The sequence below is a fragment of the Hylobates moloch genome, unplaced genomic scaffold (assembly GCF_009828535.3).
Source record: "Hylobates moloch isolate HMO894 unplaced genomic scaffold, HMol_V3 SCAFFOLD_13, whole genome shotgun sequence".
NCBI lineage: Eukaryota > Metazoa > Chordata > Mammalia > Primates > Hylobatidae > Hylobates > Hylobates moloch.
Genome location: NW_026652288.1, coordinates 31,614,178 through 31,635,121, shown reverse-complemented (window position 1 = coordinate 31,635,121; position 20,944 = coordinate 31,614,178). Strand labels below are relative to the sequence as shown.

At 37.2% G+C, this 20,944-nt stretch overlaps 1 protein-coding gene across 3 annotated transcripts in view; it reads left to right on the top strand.

Moving 5' to 3' along the window:
- Positions 1–20,944, top strand: part of MEMO1 (mediator of cell motility 1) — a 145,992-nt gene that overhangs the window by 87,411 nt on the left and 37,637 nt on the right. For all 3 annotated transcript variants that reach the window (XM_032172620.2, XM_032172622.2, XM_058427036.1), the window contains 2 exons: positions 4,360–4,472; positions 7,205–7,316. In XM_032172620.2, coding sequence (XP_032028511.1) covers positions 4,360–4,472; positions 7,205–7,316 — 225 coding nt within the window. The remainder of the gene's footprint in view (positions 1–4,359; positions 4,473–7,204; positions 7,317–20,944) is intronic.

Sequence of the window (20,944 nt, the reverse complement as noted above, 5' to 3'; positions counted from 1 at the left end):
TGGGATTTCAGGTGTGAGCCACTGCACCCAACCGAGGAACACATTTTTTAAGCCAGGCTAGCCAAGCAAAGGGGAACAATAGCATGGGTGAAAAGTTTGAAGTAGGCAAAGTTGTTGGTGTTATCAAGGAACTGCAAGAAGACCAGTATACATCAAGTATTATGATCAAGGTGGGCAAGAGTAATAGCTAGTTTGCTAGTGCATTTAAGAGTGTAGAGCCCATTTTAAGGATTCTAGATTTTATCCTGTGACCATGAAATGCCATGAAAGGCTTTAAGCAAGGAAAGTGATATGATCTATGTTTCCAGAAAATGACTTTGACTGTTTAAGGAATTTTAAAAATGATACATTTTAGTTCTTTTCCATATTGGTAGTTGACTATTATTAAAACTCTAAAAACTCAGAATTCAGGATGTACTTAGGTAGTAGTAACTTGATTTTGATACATATTTTTCAGCAAGCCTTGCAGGACAGAAAAAGAGAGCAAAAAGGAATGCTTTTTGGGGCCAGATGACATTTTATTCTTTGGTTAAAATGTCTTAACTTCCTGTGAAACACCTTTACAAAATTACTTATGTTCCATTATTTGGACTGAGTAGCTGAATAAACAGTCATGAGGGTACACACTCAGGCAGCTTATACATTGGGTGCACAGACCATCGTTGCAAATGTGAATTCTCTATTATAGCTATTATATATGAAGTACAATTTATTTCTAAGAGAATGCCTACTGATCTTGCTCCTCCCCCCATTTTTTCCATGTTAAAGGTTTTTTTTTTTTCCTTGTGTATCAACGATGATGTGCTAATATTGAAAAGTTACGCCTTTAAAGACAAAGCACCTTGCAGTCAAATAAAGGGAGAGAAAGTGGCATTGCTTCTAATGCCTCTATTATTTATTTCTCTTCAAAATATTCATGTGGCCTTAGTGTTTACGGATCTAGCTAGCATCCTAACAAAGAAAATGCATGAACTTTAATGTACACTATTCATTTTCTTTTGTTAGCATTTAGCTAACAAGGAGACCCATTTTGAGATTACTGCTGGTTTAAATGCCCCATTTTACTTTCCTTTCAATGACATTTAGCTTTTTCTGGTTTTGTTTTTAGATATATTGCTTTTAAGGGTTTTATACTGAGGGGACTTAAACCTTTTTTTCTTATTATTTCTTTTAATAAAATACAGAACTTGATTTGGCTATTGGCGAGTTTTCTACCAAACCAGAAAGAATCTGTAGAGTACACAATTGGTTAATTCAGATTGGTGGGGCTCTTTTTCCTTCATCTAGATTGGGGCAGACAAAAAGGCAAACAAAGAAAGTAGTCAGGTATCAGAAGAGTTAATTAGGCTTCCAGCAGACCTCTGGTGTTTATTTCTGGAGCAGTGTATCTTTTGGCTATTGTTAGAACTTTATTACACTTACTTAGGAAATTTATGTATGTCTTGAATTCAGATTGATATTTTAAAAATCACTTCATATTTTGACTGTGTGTTTCAGATTTTCCAGGAGTGCTCTGATGTTAAATATCCTTTCTCTCTGTCTTTTCATATTTTCCTCAATCAGAAAAATGCCCTTTCTCATTATTTGATTCTTGGTTCATATACTACCTGGCCCTAGTCAGGTTACCTAAACATTTCTGAGTTACCATTATCTATAGCCCACATTAGCCTTTAATTTAAAAAAAAGTGTCATGTTATTTATGTGCTATTAAGATAGATGACCAGAGTGCTATCTTTTAGTTTTTCTTCATTTAGAAATCTATAGATTTGACTTTTTTTTTTGAAATGGTTCTTGAATTGATGATAGAGGTGATGACAAGAAGTGAGGATTAGCAGTGCTAATAATTACATATTGAAGGAAGAGAGGTAAAAAGAGTCTGTCATCTATAAGGAACTTAAATTAACGAGCAAGAAACAATCCAGTTAAAAAGAGGGCAAAGGACATGAACACTTTTCAAAAGAAGATACATACGTGGCCAACAAGCATATGAAAAAATTCTCATGATCACTAATCACTAGAGAGATGCAAATCAAAACCACAGTGAGATACCATCTGATAATAGTCAGAGTGGCGGTTATTGAAAAGTCAAAAATTAACAGATGCTGGCAAGGTTGTGGAGAAAAATAAATGTTTATACGTTATTGGTAGGAGTGTAAATTGATTCAATCATTGTGGAAAACAGTGTGGCGATTTCTCAAAGAACTTAAAACAGAAGTAACTCTGGGCCCGGCAGTCCCATTATTGGGTAGGTACCTGAAGGAATGTAAATTGTTCTGCCATAAAGACATATGCACACATGTGTTCACTGCAGCACTGTTCACAATAGTAAAGACATGGAATCAATATAAATGCCTATCAGTGGTAGACTAGATAAAGAAAATGTGGTACATATGTACACTATGTAATATTACACAGCTCTATAAAAGAATGAGATCATATCATTTGCAGCAACATTGAGCTAGAGGCCATTATCCTAAGCAAACTCCCATAGGAACAGAAAACCAAATACTGCATGTTCTCACAAGTAGAAGCTTAATATTGAGTACATACGGACATAAAGAAGGGAACAACAGACACTGAGACCTACTGGAGGGTAGAAGGTGGGAGGAGGATGAGGATAAAAAAACTACTTATGGAATACTAGGTTTATTACCTGGGTGTCCAAATAATCTGTACACCAAACCTTGGCAACATGTAATTTACCTATATTACAAACCCGTACAGGTACCCTTGAACTTAAAAGTTAAAGAAAAGGATAATCTGTTTCTGACCAGAAATGGCCTGTGGATGAAGTCTTGTGTTTGCTGTGTGTGCTGTCTTAAGGAGGTTTTGGGACTCTAAACTGAGAATCACTTATCCACAACTTTCTTTTTTTTTTTCATAGCAGAACAACTTAATATCCACAGCTTTATCTCCTCCCTGCAACTTATGAAGTAACATATAACCAATAATTGGTTAATTTTCTTAGCTGTAATAGAATTTTATGAGAGTAAATACATTGCTAAAGCACACATTCCCTGGCCTGCAAATTTTTGATAGAAAAGAACTAGCGCATCTCTCAGCTTTTGTTCATTAATTGAGCAATCAGTAATACTTTTCTAGCTACATAGCATATCATATATTTTCTTCTCATAGTTTTGGCTTTATGAGTCTGTAGGTTTTGTATGTGATGTGGGAAGGTTGGTTCATATGAATATTGGAGAACAGAGAAAACTGAGTTTTGGAATTCAGATTGTAGGACAGGTTTGGATATTTGGTAGAATGAGAGGAAATTAACATTACTCTTGATGTCAACATAAAGAGATTGTAAAGATTTAAGCTACACTTTAGCTCAGTTCTTTTCTTTAGACTACAGTGCAAATAACACATAATCTAGTTTCTTTGTTTTTGAGAATGACTTCTACTTGAATGGGAATAGAGAAAGCTTATTATATAGAATTCTTTTCAACAAGATGCCTTTTTCACCCTACCATGGAAGAAATATGGAAACAGCTTTATCAGAATGCTTTTTCATAATGGATATTTTGTATAGCTATTTAGAATTTTATGCTATTATGTATTTTTATTAAAATCATGGTGGATCTTAGAAGGTTATTTTAGAATGTGTTAGAATTTTGAAATTTTAATAGCTTAAATGCATAAAATCCATTTAATAAAATACAGCTTCTGAATACCTGTTGTATCCTTGTCATTGAGAATACAGAGATTATTTTATGCGTAGTGGGTTGGTTTACTGTATTAATTGATAGCTGGTATTTCCAAGTATTGAATATGATTCTCTTAAAGGCCATCCAACAAAGAAATAAGGAATTGAACTTAACTGAGGAGCAAGTTATTATTAGGTGTATTAGTTTGCTAGGGCTGTCATAACAAAATACCACAGATTAGGTGGTTTAAACAACACAAATTTATTTTTTAACAATTCTGGAAGCTTGAAATTCAGTATCAAGTTTCTGTCAGGGTTGGTTTTTCCTGAGGCCTTTCTCCTCGTCCTGTTGTAGATGACCGCCCTCTTGTTGCCCCTCCTGACATGATCATATCTCTGTGCAGGCATACTTCTGGTGCCTCTTTTTCTTATAAGGACACCAGACTCATTGGATTAGGTCCCGATCCTAATGGCCTCATTTGAACTTAATCGCCTCTTTGAAGACCTTATCTCTAAATAGCACTACAGTCTGTGCTACTGGGGATTGGTTCTTCAACATGTGAATTTTGGAGGGGAACACAGTTCAGCCATTAACAGTTGGTAATTAATAAGGAAAACAAGTGATTTGTAAGAATTACTTTTTTTCTCTTGTATTTAATAAGGTTTGTGTAGAAGTGCAATTGTTCCGTGTTTTTTTGTTGTGTATCTCCTAGCCGGAGAATTTTCATCCTCGGGCCTTCTCATCATGTGCCCCTCTCTCGATGTGCACTTTCCAGTGTGGATATATATAGGACACCTCTGTATGACCTTCGTATTGACCAAAAGAGTAAGTATATAGAAATATTGTAGCTTTCAAATAGCCAATGTTCTTTTAACAGGACTTGTAAATTAATTTAAAAACTTATGAATATCATAAGTAATATCTCAATATTTAAAATAAAATTTGTTATAACTAATCTGCATAAAACAGCAAAAAAAAGAAACTCTTCCATATCCCTAAAAGGCAACTAGTGTTTTTCAGCTAGCTACAGAAATCTGTCAGATCCGCCAGTGTGCAGATTGTAGTGGTTACATTAATATTCAGAAAAATGCCATGTACTCAGTGTACCAGGAGACAAAAAATTAATACCCATACCAATTTCACAAAAGATTTTGGGTGTGTTAATTTACTTCCATGTAATGCCACTTTTCTCACTGTAAATAGATAATGCTGATAATATCTTTATTTTATTTCAAATGATTTTTATGGGAAAAAATGAGCCTTTAATTATGAAACTCTGAAAGAAAGGTGCTATATAAATGATAAATATATTTTAGTTTTAAACATGCCTACAATTTTGGTTGATTTATTTTTTTCCATAGGAGTCCAGAGTCATATTTTTATTTAGTAGTTCTTACATAATAGATGTATGAAGTAAAAACTTTTTGATTTTATAAAGGTATTTTTTCTTTTGGTAGGGGGAGTAATTTTAAAAATATAGAACAGTATAAAGAGTAGTATAAGAAATTAACTGATGTACTTAACATCCACAATTTATTCAGAATTTCTCACTCATCCTGAACCCAATTTACCTTCCCAGAAGTAACCACCTTCATGATCTGGGTATATGTCCTTTCAGTTAGTCAAATTATTCACACACACACACGCATGCCCACACACACACGTGTATGTGTGTGTGCATGTGCATGTGTACATATGCATATATATGTACACACGCGCCCATATGTGTGTATATATATATATAAACACACACACACACACCCTGACCCATATATATATATATTTTTTTGTTTTTAGAGATGGAGTCTCTGTTGCCCAGGCTGGAGTGCAGTGGCATGATTATAGTTCACTGCAGCCTCAAACTCCTGGGCTCAAGTGATCCTCCTACCTCAGCCTCCCAAGTAGCTAGGACTGCAGGCACACATCACCACACCCAATTAATTAAAAAAAATATATTTTTTTGTAGAAGTAGGGTCTTGCTATGTTGCCCAGGCTGATCTTGAACTCCTGGTCTCAAGCAATTCTCCTGTCTTGGCCTCCCAAAGTGCTGGGATTATCAGTGTGAGCCACTGCACCTGGCCTCAAATTATATTTTTTAAGTATGTTAGGGGTGCTATTGTTTCAAAGAATTTTACAAAAATTTCTTGTATAGAATAAAAGAGTCGAGGCCTAGTGTGGTGGTTCGTGTCTGAAATCCCAGCACTTTGAGAGGCTGAGATGGGCAGACTGCTTGAGCTCAGGAGTTTGAGACCAGTCTGAGCAATGTGGCAAAACCCCGTCTGTACAAAAAAATACAAAAATCTGCTGGGCGTGGTGGCATGTAGCTGTAGGTTGGGGGGAGGGCGTAGGGCAGTGAGGTAGGAGGATGGCTTGAGCTCAGGAGGTAGAGGTTTCAGTGAGCTGAAATCATTTTGCTGTACTCCAGCCTCGCCTGGGTGACAGGGTGAAGCCCTGTCTCCAAAAATAAATAAATAAATATAAAAATAAATAAAATAATAAAAGAGTCCATTTGCAAGATTATTTTTGGCATAAGTTTTCATAATTTGAGGGTTTAGATATCACAGAATATTAGCAATTTGTTAATGCATCTTATTAATGAAATGAGTATTTCTAACCTTACTTCCTGAGAGGGTTTTAGGGAACACATTTTACTTTTAAAACCTTGTTGGGGCATTCAGAAAATTTTAATTTTGGGTAGCTTGCCAGTGAAGAAATAGAGAATTTTTTCAAGAAAAGAGGTCATACAACCATTTATTTCTTTCTTTGGTACAGGTAAACCCATTTAAGGATCTAATTACAAAATTGGTTCTATTCTATGCTAAAAATATTCTTACATATATTTTTTACATGTTAACTTTTATCTTTTTCTTGTTCTACAATATTCACTTTTAAGCACAGTTCATCAGAAAGGCCTGAATTACTAGGTCTTTTTAAGTTGGGATGGTATTGTGGCGAATTTATATTTTGATCTCTCATACAAGCTTAATTTTGAATATTCAGGAAAATAGCATTAGTGAGAATTTTCTCTTCTTGGTATGGCAGAAACCTGAGGTGTGAAATAATACCACACATTCTATTAAAAAAACAAAACTCAGAAACTATATGCTTTTGACCTCATGAGTTAAATAGACTAGTGGTTTTTCCATATTTCAGTAGGAATTCTAATTATGTTCTTGCTAGCATGTACTGATTAAAGTCTAGGAAAAGCCTAGACCGAAGGTGATTTTAGAAATAATGAAAGGAACTGATGAAGAATTTAAATTATCATTTTTTATATAACTATGTAACATATGCAAATGATGAGTAAGTCTTTACATGTATTACTGTTTTACCTGTTACATAAAAACTAGTTCTGTTTTTTTTCTCTTTCTCCTTACTCTCCCTCCTTCCTTTCCTTTCTTTCTATTGTTTTGTTTTGTTTTAATAAAAATGAGAATATTATATGGTGTTTCTGTCTCTTGCCAAAAAGCATGTAGTTTTGTATTACTCAGTGGAATCTCACAGGATGAGGATATACATTAATATATTTATTTTACTGTATTTTGAAATCTCTTTAGTTTACGGAGAACTATGGAAGACAGGAATGTTTGAACGCATGTCTCTGCAGACAGATGAAGATGAACACAGTATTGAAATGCATTTGCCTTATACAGCTAAAGCCATGGAAAGGTATATTGATTGATACAAGAAATCCCCAGGAAAACATAGACATTAATTTCTTTGGTAATTTAAAACTAGTAAATCCTAATAATTATCAGGGTAAGGAGATTAAGATATGAGATAAAAAATTGAGACAAGAATGTCTCAAGGTGGATTGTTGGTTTTGAATAGTTTGCCTATGAAGGCTGAACATACGAATTGACATGATTGTTTTATTAGGTGGAAGTATTAAAAAACCCATGGGTATGTGAGTGTATGTGGGTATGTATATATCTTGCTTTGCTTGTATTTTATTCATTCGACATTTCTTTATCTCAGAATAATAATTACATTCTTTTATGGTACAATGCTATAATTAATCGTAAAATTTTAGGCTTGTATTTAATGTTGGAGGTCATTTATTTCAACCTTGTGCAAGGTACATGAATCTCTTTTATGGTATGCTTGACAGACTGTTATGTGGTACCTGCTAAAGGTCTTCCTGTGATGGGGTACTCACTGTACTGTGAGCCGAATGAGGACAGGGACAATATATATTTTGTTCTCTACTGTATACCCCACCGCCTAGCACAGTGTCCAGCACATAGTAGTTATTAATGTATTTTGATAAAATAAAAAAATTATTTCAAGGGTTTTCTTTTAGTGAAACATTTGGATTAGGAGGTCTTGTAGGTTTCTCTAATTTTTAAAACCATTTCCTATATATGGACTTAATATTTCATATTTAGTTTGGCAGTTCTAAGTATAGTAAGATGATTCCTTCTGGATTTGTTCATTATATTTTCTTAGTAAAGTACATGATGCTCTGTAGGCTCTTGGTAAATATTAATTAAATGTACTAATAAAGTCTAAGATAACATTGTATTTTTTATGTTGATGTAGCTTACTGTTGGCTAATGTACTTGTGATCAGCCAAAGCCCCAAGGCCTTTTCATAATATTCAGATGGATTTTTTCTGTTCTCAGACTTTTGTGTGGTTATTTCTTTTTAACCCTAAATATGTATGTCTTCTCAATTATTGCTGTTTAGTTTTTCTTGTTTAGCTCATTATTGCAGTCTTTTTGGATTATTTCCACTCTAATTCTGTATTCAAAGTATTTACTTTTCTCAATCTTTTATCTGCTTCTGCTCACAATGATAACCATGAGGAATTATATAAATCTGAAGAATTTTCAAAAAATCAGTGTGATACTACATTATAAGCAATATAATTTTAGGGTTTTTAATACATCCTAATTCTTCAGAAATGTGAAACCATATATATTACTTCTTGAATTGTTGTTGTAATCAGAACTTTTCTCTTCTTCAACTGGAAAAGATAATTGAATATTTTTATTCACTGAGATGTTTGCATATTTTGCCATGAGAAAATATAATTTAGACTTAATAAATACTAATACTGTGGGTGTAGTGGCGCTTGTCTGTAATTCCAGCACTTTGGGAGGCTGAGGTGGGCAGATGGCTTGAGCCCAGAAGTTCAAGACTAGCCTGGGCAATGTGGCAAAACTCCATCTCTACTAAAAATAGAAAAATTAGCGGTGTGTAGTGTCGGGTGCTTGTTGTCCCAGCTACTTGGGAGGCTGAAGTGGGATGATTGCTTGAGCCTGGGTGGTTGAGACGGCAGTGAGCTGAGATTATGGCACTGTACTCCAGCCTAGGTGACAGAGTGAGACCCTGTCTCAAACAAACAAACAAACCCAAAAAACAGTAAGACCAATAAACTGACAACAATATCCTCAAGGAGGTTATAACAAAATAACATTTTTATTGTTATTTTAAAAGTAAAACATGTATATTGTGGAACATTTAGGAAAATAGAAACTTAAAGCCAGCAAACCAAATTCCTATTTATAATTCCCCCTTTTAAATAGTATCAAATGAACTACTGCCACATTACATTAGGATCCCTAATATTGACCCTTAGATAGTACTTAGTGTCTTTTCTTTGTAGCATTAGTTGGACTCATTACCTGTCAGTTATTTATTACTAAGTAACAAAACTCTTACTTAAAATTACCTATATTAGTTATCTTTTACTAAGTAAAAGTAACTTAGTAAAACTTAGATTTAAACTGTGACTTAAAATCACAGTTGTTTATTGCCTAAAATTTGGGGGCCAGGAATTGGGGCAGAGAACGCCTTGCTCCGGTCCACAAGACACTGACTGAGGTGGCTCAAATGGGGCTACAGTATCTCAGATAGCATCACTCCTGTGTCTTGGGCCTTAGTGCTGGCTGTCTGTTGAGACCCCTTATTTCTTCTCCAGCTGACCTGTTTGTTCTTCAAGTAGGACTTTTTTTTTTTTTTTTGCTACTCTCTAGAAGAATAGCTTAGACTTCTTCTTCTTCTTCCCCGCCCCCACCCCCCCGGCTTCTGTTTTTGGATCAAGAGTGTAAAACCAGAAGTTTCTAGGCCTATTATGCCCTAGGCTGGAAACTACATAGCACATTTCCAGTGAATTGTGTTTTTTGAAGCAAATAAGATCACTGTGTCAGCCAAGATTTAAGGAAAAGAGCAATATATTGCTCCTCTTGATGGGAGGAGTAGCGTGCGTGTACAGGAATAAGAGAAACTGTTGACAGCCGTCTTTGCTGATAGTCTACTACAGTTCTTCCTCTGGTGGACAATTCATGTCTCTTTAACATGTCATATACACCCAGCCCTCCCAGGACGTTCAGAAATCTTATTTGCTGTGACCCTAGGCTCAAAATCTATTATCTTATGATCTCCATCAAGTTAGGATGTGAATGAGGCTCCTTGAGTGTGGTTCCTCTTTTTTTGGAGAGGGGGTGTGGGGGGAAAGAGTCTCAGCTCTGTTGCCCAGGCTGGAGTGCAGTGGCATGATCATGGCTCACTGTAGCCTCTGCCTCCTGGTCTCAAGCAGTCTTCCCACCTCAGCCTCCCAAAGCAATGGGATTACAGGCATGAACCACTGTGCTTGGCCTCTTTTTTTTTTTTTTTAAAAGAGACAGGGTCTCATTCTGTCACCCAGGCTGGAGTGCAGTGACACAATTATAACTCACTGTAGCCTTGAACTCCTAGGCTCAAGGGATCTTCCTACCTCAGCTTTCAGAGTAGTGGCACTACAGGTACGTACTACCATATCTGGCTAATTTTAAAAACTTTTTTTTTAAGAGACGGGGTCTTACTTTATTCCTCAGGCTGATCTTGACCTCCTGGTCTCAAGTGAGCTTCTTGCTTCAGCCTCCCAAGTAATATCTTAGTTACCTATTGCAGCATAACAAATCACCTCAATGTGTGCATTTTTTACTTTTTTTAAAAATAATTAAAAACAAATTTTTTAATTTTTGTGGGTGCATGGTGTATATATGGGGTACATGAGAAGTTTTGATACAGTCATGCAGTGTAAAATAGTCACATCATGGAGAATGGGATATTAATCACTTCAAACATTTATCCTTAGTGTTCCAGACAATCCAATTATATTCTTTTAGTTACTTAAAAATGTACAATTGAGTCATTGACTATAGTCACCCTGTTGTGCTACCAAATACTAGTTCTTACTCGTTTTGTATCCATTAACCATCCCCACCTACCCTCTAGCCCTCCACTATTCTTCCCAGCCTCTGGTAATCATCCTTCTACTCTCCACGGCTGTGAATTCAATTGTTTTGATTTTTAGGTCCCATAAATGTGTATTTTTTTCACTTACGATTCTATAGTTTGGAAATTTGGTAGGGTCAGTGGAGATAATTTGTCTCTGTTTCATCTGCTGCCAGTTGAGGCAGTTTGACTTAGGCTAAAGACTCCAAGAGGCCCTAGCTTCCTCTCTGGGGCCGTGGTGCTGGTTGTCTTCTTGAGGCACATCAGTTTTCATCTTGGTTCTCATCTCTCTCTGCCTGTTTGACACTCACCCTTCAGGACTTCTCTCTTCACGGTGAATCCTCTCTAGCAGGATAGCAATTGAGCAAAAGTAGCAATTTCCAACCCTCTTAATATTGAAGTCTAGAACTGGCACAGCATCACTTATGCCTCCCTCTTAATATTGAAGTCTAGAACTGGCACAGCATCACTTATGCTTCATTCTACTGGTCAGACCGCATCATAAGGCTAAATTCAAGGAGAGGGATCTACGGATGCTATTTGTGATGGGAGGAGTGACATTGAGCATTGAGAGGTGGGAAGAATTTTTGATGATTGGATTTGTAGAAACTGTGGTTAAATAGTTGAGGGATTATTTGTATATAAGTCTGTGTCCCTTCCATGGTAGTTCCATAATGTTTTCTGCCTGGAGCAGCTAGTCTTTACTGTATCTGCTATGCATAGCACAGTACCTGGTACACAAAAAGATTTCAGTAATTGATTGTTGAATGAATTAATAACTGTCTTGCCATTTTCAATACTTTATTTTTCCAAAAAATGGATCAAATGTTCTTTTTTTTTAAAAAAAAGTTACATCTTTTTAATTTTCAAAAAAAAAACAAAAAAAACTCTTAATCATCTTTGGCTACAAATACTCTTTTTTTTAAACTGCTTTTCTTGTCATAAACGTATTTCCCTGTCATTTTTTTACTCCAGTTTATAGGCTATACATGAGACTTTCTAGTAAAGATCCTTATAATGCTTTAATCGGTTCTTGACCATTTAGCTTTTAGGCTTCCCCCCATTTTTCAGTATTATAAACCACATTTTGTATTTTTTAAAAAATAGATGTCTAAGGTATTATTTAAATTTCTGCCTTTTTTTTTTTTTTTTTTTTTTTTTTTGAGACGGAGTCTTGCTCTGTCACCAGGCTGGAATGCAGCGGCACAATCATGGCTCACTATATCCTCCGCCTCCTGGGTTCAAGTGGTTCTCCTGCCTCAGCCTCCCGAGTAGTTGGGATTACAGGCACCTGTCACCATGCCCAGCTAATTTTTGTATTTTTAGTAGACCATGTTGGCCAGCATGGTCTCCATCTCTTGACCTCATGATCTGCCTGCCTTGGCCTCCCAAAGTGCTGGGATTAGAGGCATGAGCCACCATGCCTGGCCGCATGTTTTTAATAGATTTAAAAATTGTATTCATTAGAGCTTTTTAAAAAAATAGTAGTCTAAAGGAGAAAACATAAAATGACTTAAAATCTCATTGCTCAGTTAACTCTACTGACATAAAAAAATATACGTGCATGGTTAGAAAATGTAAATAGAATCAAGAAGTACAAAATGAATGGTGGAAGATTCTGGTTCTACTCAGCCAGTGTTTACTGCCAGTAAAGGTTTTTATGCATACACTAACATATATTTTTGCATATGTAAGTTTGTGTATGTATGTAAAATTTATACATACACATGTTTATGTTTGAGTTAAAATATATAAATAAGAGATTAAATCTTATGCACTTTGTTGTGTTTTTTTGCATATATTAAAAAATTGTTTTTCTTATGATTACTTTCTGTTGTATGTCACCATATACTATCTTTAATATTGAAATGCATAATAAATTTTACTATTATAATTGCTTTTTTTTTTTTTTTTTTGAGACAGAGTTTCATTCTTGTCCCCCAGGCTGGAGTGCAATGGCATGATCTCAGCTCACTGCAACCTCCGCCTCCTGGGTTCAGGTGATTTTCCTGCCTCAGCCTCCTGAGTGGCTGGGATTACAGGCACGTGCCACCGTGCCCAGCTAATTTTTGTAATTCTTTTTTTTCTTGAGGCGGAGTCTTGCTCTGTTGCCCAGGCTAGAGTGCAATGGCATGGCACAACCTTGGCCTGCTGCAACCCCCACCTCCCAGGTTCAAGCGATTCTCCTGCCTCAGCCTCCTAAGTAGCTGGGGTTACAGGTGCCCACCACCACGCCAGCTAATTTTTTTGTATTTTTAGTAGAGACAGGGTTTCACCCTGTTGGCCAGGCTGGTCTTGAACTTCTGACCTCAAGTGATCCACCTGCCCTCGGCCTCCCAAAGTGCTAGGATTATAGGTGTGACCCACCGCTCCCAGCCTATAATTGCTTTTTATAATTGCTGTTGAGGGAGGTTCAATTAAGATTCAGTTAGGATATATAGAAATCATGTAGAAAAAATTAGTATCTTCCAAAATTAATAGCATTAGGCTGGGCGTGGTTGCTCATGAGGCCTGTAATCCCAGCACTTTGGGAGGCTAAGGCAGGAGGATTTCTTGAACCCAGGAGTTCGAGACCAGCCTGGGCAACAAAGTGAGTCCCCTTTCTCCAAAAAGTAAAAAAAAATAACTGGATGAGGTGGCACAGACCTGTGGTCCCAGCTACTTGGGAGGCTGAGGTGGGAGAATTACTTCAGCCTGGAAGGTCTAGTTATGTTCATCTGTTATGTTTATCCATATTGATGATATTTTTGAGTTCCCTAAGTGAGAATGCTACATTAGATGCTTTTATATGGCATTAAATACTACTCCTACCTAAGCAGTTTTTCCTGTTCTTAACATCTTGAATTAGTATGGTACATTTGTTACAACTGATGAACCAATATCGATACATTATTATATTAACTAAAGTCCATAGTTTAATTAGGATTCACTCTTTGTGTTGGATAGTCTTACGGTTTTTACCAAATGCCTATTATGTCTCTGTTGTTATAATACCATACAGAATGGTTTCAGTGCCCTAAAAATCAGTGCTTCACCTATTCATTGCCTTCTTCTCCCCTCTCCCTGAGTGCCTAGTAACCACTGATCAGTTTACTGTCTCAATAGATTTGCCTTTTCTTGAATGTCCTACAGTTGGGAATCATGCAGTATATAGCCTTTCAAATTGGCTTTCATTTAACAATATACCTTCAAGATTCCTCCATGTCTTTTTAGAGCTTGGTAACTTCTCTTTATCACTGAATAGTATTTCATTTTATGTTTCATTTTGTGGATGTACCATAGTTTGCTTATCCATTCCACCTCCTGAAGGATTGTTGCTGTATTTAATTAATATCTACCTTACTTATTATCCTTTTCTAATCATTGCCATTCTTCTCCCCCCTTTTTTTTGTCTTCCACTTTTTTCCTGCCTTCTCTGGTTTTAATTGTGACTATTTTTTCCTCTCAACATACCATTTATACATATATATGTTTATATTGTTTTTATTACTGTCTTTTAGTTTTTGCCATGGAGTTTGCAGCATACATTTACAACTAATTTACAACTTACTTTATTTTTTATTTTTTTGAGACAGGCTCTTACTCTTATTTAGGCTGGAGTACAGGGGTGCACAATCTTGGCTTACTGCCACTTCCACCTCCTGGGCTGAAGGGATCCTCCCACTTCAGCCTCTCGAGTAGCTGGGACTACAGACATGCACCACCATGCCTGGCTAATTTTTAAATTTCTTGTAGAGACAGGGTCTCACTACCCTGCCCAGGCTGGTCTTCAACTCATGGGCTCAAGTGATCCTCCTGTCTTGTCCTCCCAAAGTACAGGATTACAGGCAGGAGCCATTGCACCCGGCTAACAACTTTCTTTTTTTTTTTTTTAGACGGAGTCTTTCTCTGTCCTCCAGGCTGGAGTGCAGTGGCGCGATCTCGGCTCACTGCAAGCTCCGCCTCCCGGGTTCACGCCATTCTCCTGCCTCAGCCTCCCGAGTAGCTGGGACTACAGGCGCCCGCCACCACGCCCGGCTAATTTTTTGTATTTTTAGTAGAGACGGGGTTTCACCGTGTTAGCCAGGATGGTCTCGATCTCCTGACCTCGTGATCCGCCCGCCTCGGCCTCCCAAAGTGCTGGGATTACAGGCTTGAGCCACCACGCCCGGCGCACCCGGCTAACAACTTTCAAATAACACTATACTGCTTCATGGGTAGTAGAAGCATCATCTGAGGGTCTTCCTAATTTCTCCCTCCTGTCCCTTATGACATTACTGTTGTTTGTTTCACTTATCCATAAGCTATAATCACCAAATACATTGCTGCTTTTATTAATTTGAACAAATTATTTGTTAGATCAATTAAGAATAAGAAAAAAATGAAATAAAATATTTTATTTTACCCTCATTTGTTCTTTCTCTAATGTACTTGCTTACTTTATGTAGATACAGTTTTCTGACCTATATCCTTATTCTTCTCTGAAGGACTTCTTTTAACATTTCTTGCAAGGCAGATCTAATGTCTAAATTGACAAACTCCCTCAGTTTTTGTTAGACTAACAAAAGCTTTATTTCTTCTTTAATTTTGAAAGAAATTTTTCCTGGATATAGAATTCAAAATTAGTGGGTTTTTTTCTTTTGCTATCAGCACTTTATTTTATCACTTCTTGCATGGTTTCTGAAGAGAAATCTTACATAATTCTTATCATTTTTATGTTTCTTATCATTTTTATCCATGTTTCTCTGTCGGTAAAGTGTTTTTGTCCTCTGGTTTCATTCAAGATCTTTTGTTTGTCTTTGGTTTTTTGCAGTTTTAATATAATATACCTAAGTGTCAATTTCTTGGTATTTATCCTTCTTGGAGTTCTCTGAGCTTCCTGGATTTGTGGTTTGGTGTCTGTCATTAATTTTGGAAACTTCTCAGTAATTACTGTATTTCTTCCTCTCCTTCTGCTATTCCCATTTTATATGTGTTATACCTTTTATAAATTTTAGGATTTAAAAAAATTTCTTTGAAGAATGTCATTGGTATTTTGATAGCTGTTTCATTAAATATTTAAATTGTGTTGGGTAGTATGGACATTTAAACAATATTAATTCTTCCAATCCATGAACATGGGATATCTATCCAGTTTTTTATGTCCTCTTCAATTCCTTTCATCAGTGTTTCAAAATTTTCCTGGTATAGCTCTTACACTTCTTTGGTTAAATTTATTCCTAGGTATTTTGTTTTGTTTTTGGTAGTTATTGTAAATGGGATTGCTTTCTTGATTTCTTTTTCAGTTTGATTGCTGTTTGTATATAGAAATGCTACTGATTTTTCTATGTTGATTTTGTATCCTGCAGCTTTACTGATTTTGTTTATCAGATCTTAGGGTTTTTGGTGGAGACTTCAGTTTTTTCTAAATGTAAGACCATGTCATCTGCAAACAAGGATAATTTGACTTTTTCCTTTACATTTGGATGCCCTTTATTTCTTCTCTTGACTAATTGCTCTGGCTAGGTCTTCCAGTACTATGTTGAATAGAAGTGGTGAAAGTGGGCATCCTTATCTTGTTCCAGATCTTAGTGGAAAGGCTTTCAGTTTTTCCCTTTTCATTGTGATATGAGCTGTGGATTTGTCATATGTGGTCTTTATCATGTTGAAGTATGTTCCTCCTACACCCAATTTGTTAAGAGACTTGTTAGATGAGGTCCGAGTCCTGCATTTCTTTCAGTTACTTTCCCCTGTTATTACACAGGTGCCCTGTTGATGTAGTGGTAAGATGAGGAGAGGAGACACATTCTATAATTCTTTGATCAGTTGTAATTCTTTTGGTGAGCCTGTGCCACTGGTCTGTGACTTAACAAGTTCTTCTCAGATTTTCCCCCACTTTAGGTCAGACAAGAAGGCTTGAGGGGGCTGGATTTGGGTATTACTTTTACTCCAAGTCTGTTAAACTCTTTTTTTTTTTTTTTTTTTTTTTGAGACAGAGTCTCGCTCTGTCGCCCAGGCTGGAGTGCAGTGGCGCAATCTCGGCTCACTGCAAGCTCCGCCTCCCGGGTTCACCCCATTCTCCTGCCTCAGCCTCTCCGAGTAGCTGGGACTACAGGCGCCCGCCACCACGCCTGGCTAATTTTTTTTTTGTATTTTTAGTAGAGACAGGGTTTCACCGTGGTCTCGATCTCCTGACCTCATGATCCGCCCGCCTCAGCCTCCCAAAGTGCTGGGATTACAAGCGTGAGCCACCACACCCGGCCAAGTCTGTTAAACTCTTATAAGGCCCAATTTTGTTAGGCTCTGGTAAAATAGTTTCTCTTGCAGTTAGGCATTTTTGTAAAGAGAACAGAATACTCAGTGAAGCAGGTATTCGTTGGGGCCCTTGGAAGTAAAACTTTCACAAAGCCTTCTACAGCTTGATCCCTTGGCTCTCAGGAGTTTGTATCTCTCAGGGTAGTCCACATTTAGTCTCCAGCAATTAGTTCATTACCCTTTAAGTATTCCTGCTAGCTCCAAGGGTGGTTTAAGATTCTCTGATTCTGTCCATACTTCCAGTTTTTGGGGCATTGGTTTGCTCTGTCACCTCAATTCTCAGATAGATCTGATAAGAGTTATTGGTTTTTAATTCACCTTTTTTTTTCCTGTTAGTATAAGAGTAATACCTTCTAAAATCTTTACATGTTAGATTAGAAACTGGAAATCTCTTTCATTTTTTTTTTTTACTCTCACCATATGGGAGGAAGTCTGAAGTTTCCTGAAATCTTAACTGGCACCTGTTTATGTCACTACCTGTTTTCATTCTTAAGGAAGATTCAGTGCCTTCTGTAGACAGTCACTTTAAGCACTGTGTGGGTAGGACTGGAGTTAGGAAGAGAGGGTCAAGGGTCAAGAATGTTTAGGAAAAAAAGGTAGACATTTACAAATCTGAGCTTCTTTCATTTTTTTAAAGAAAAGTCCTCTAAATGGACTATTGAATGACCCAAGTACCATGTAAAGGAATTATACCAGTTTATAGCTCTAATTTCACTATTCAAAATTTGCTATTTTGTGGTGGTTGTAAAAAGAATTCTTTTTACCATTTGACTTTACCTCCTTCTGAAGAATACACAGAATAAGAGACTCTTTTCTGATGTCTCTCTTAACCACAGATTAAGAATAATGCATTTTAGATATGGGAGTAAATAAATAGGTTAATGAAACTCATTTTGGCTCCCAAATGGTAATTTTTCACCTTTTCTGTTTTGCTAGTTGTACTGGTTGTGTGTATGTGTGTGTGTTTTCTTTTTTTTTTAAAGACACAGTCTTGCTCATGCTGGAGTGCAGTGGTGTGATCTCGGCTCACCACAACCTCCACCTCCTGTGCTCGAGTGATCTTCCTACCTCAGCATCCCAGAAGGCTGGGAACACAGGTGCACAACACCACACCTGGCTAATTTTTGTATTTTTTGTAGAGGGGGTTTCGCCATGTTGCCCAGGCTGGTCTTGAACTCCTGGGCTCAAGTGATCTGCCTGCCTCAGCCTCCTGAAGTGCTGGGATTACAGGTGTGAGCCACTGTGCCCGGACTTACTAGTTATGTTTTATAAAAATTGGGTTGTTTTTAAGATAACATTTACTGTCAACATTTTAAGATTTTTAAAATTTTGGTTAAACTGAATTTTTCAAATATAATAGATGTACCTAATTGTACTAATCTATGTTTAAGGATGGAGAATACAAAAATAAGGAAACACCCTATTTGTTTTCTCATCTTGTAGCCTGGTAGAAGAGATAAGAAATGAATATAAATGATTATAATTCAAAATGTACTAAGTATAATTAAAGAGTTACAGGAGCAGAGAGTAGGGATTTGGGAGGAAAGAGGTAATAGTTGACTTAGGGAAGCACAGAAAAGGCTTCATTAAGGGGGTGGCATTTGAATGGATTTTGAAGGTGCCTACAATTTTCATGGGATTAGGCATAAGGTTTTAATGAGAAAGGGAGTTATGTACATACAAAGTATTTAGTAGTAGGAAAGCCCAGGGCTTATTTTTAATAGCAGGAAACTATTTGGCTTAACTTGCAGGAGTTGTAAAAGGCTTGGCTGGTAACTGAGATCTGTTTGTAGATGTTTTTTGTCTGGGTTGCATAGTTAGAAAAAAAATTTTTTATACAGATATTTATAGCTAGATATTGGTCCTACCATTCCCTATTATCTTACACCTTGTCTACCTTTTCACCCATATGTAACACGAACCTGGGGCTGAAGGCATTTGAGTAGCTGACTTATAGAGATATAGTGTAAGAGGGGCAGAATTAGAGAATTGGAAAATAGATTGGAACCAGATTATGGAGGGAATTGAATGCTGTTGTAAAATACTTGTATTTTATTCTATGACTGGTACAGAGCTAATAAAAGTTCTTAGCAAAGGAAGGAGTGATGATTGGGACTGAAGAAGAGTAGCACTCCTAGGCCGGGTGCGGTGTCTCACACCTGTAATCCCAGCACTTTGGGAGGCCAAGGCGGGCAGATCACGAGGTCAGGAGTTCAAGACCATCCTGACCAACATGGTGAAACCCCATTTCTACTGAAGATACAAAAAATTAGCCGGGCTTGGTGGCATGTGCCTGTAATCCAAGCTACTTGGGAGGTTGAGAAAGGAGAATCGCTTGAAGTTGGGAGGCGGAGGTTGCAGTGAGCCAAGATTGCGCCATTGCACTCCAGCCTGGGCGACAGGGCGAGACTCTCTCTGAAAAAAAAAAAAAAGAATAGCACTCCTTGGCCGGGTGCGGTGGCTCACGCCGGTAATCCTAGCACTTTGGGAGGCTGAGGCGGGTGGATCACGAGGTCAGGAGTTCGAGACAAGTCTGGCCAACATAGTAAAACCCCATCTGTACTAAAGATACAAAAAAATTAGCCGAGTGTGGGTGTTTGCCTGTATCCCAGCTGCTCGGGAGGCTGAGGCAGGAGAATTGTGTGAACCCAGGAGGCAGAGGTTGCAGTGCCCGAGATCGCGCCATTGCACTCCAGCCCAGGCGACAGTGTGAGTGAGACTCCGTCTCAAAAAAAAAAAAAAAAAAAGAAAAAAAGAATAGCTCTCCTTGATGGTGTGATGGCAATATGAAGGATGGATTGGCGTTGGAAGAAATAAATAGAAACAGTGTAGTAAAAAAATCATGGGGGCTTTGGACCAAGGCAGTGACAGGTGGGGTAACAAACTGAACAGATGTGGGAGATATTTAAGGGTTAGAATCATGAGGATTCTACACAGGATTCTATGCAGATAGAAATGTTCCTATGTGAGACAGTTAAGATGAATTGAAGAGAATATGAAGTTCAAGGCCTCATAATATTGCCATTATCAGAAATGGTAAAGCCAGAAATGAGTGTAAGTTTAAGAGAATGTAGGGTATGGAAATGTTGACTTGTTTTTAAAAACATACAGGAATTTCTCTATGATTCTGACAGCAAACTTGGCCAGTTTATAAGATTGTGTTGCTTCGTAGTAGCTTCAAATGTTTGGGTTTTAAAAATAGAGTTTAGAATGGCTCTCTAGTACCTGAAGTATGCCCTTTCTTAGAAAAACTTTCTTATCATCATGCCTATTTAAATGGAAATTTGGAAAGATTTAAAAATTAATTTTGGAAATCTCATTGCATTCATTTAACTGATCAAACAGTAAAGATTTATAATGACTTAAATGTTAATTTAAGTCATTGACAGCTAGCTTACCCTTCTTCTTCCCCTATCCTCTACGTCTTTCCCCAGTTCTTTGCCTCCATCACAGCCTCCACCTCCCAGGCTCAAGTGATCCTCCCACCTCAGCCTTCCAAATAGCTGGGACTACAAGTGTGCACCCCCACCCCTGGCCAATTTTTGTATTTTTTGTGGAGATGGGGTTTCGCCATGTTGCCCAGGCTTTTCTTGAACTCCTGGGCTCAAGGACTCTGCCCACCTTGGCCTCCCAAAGTGCTGGGATTACAGGCATGAGCCACTGCGCCCCGCCTGTTTTCTGGATCTCTGTAGTTTATTTTTTCTTACATGAATCACAGTATTCTGCTTAAATTCTATATGCATGTCTCTTTGGTCTGAAAGTGAATTTGATCAAGAGAAAAAGATGAGAGTTCTTCCTTA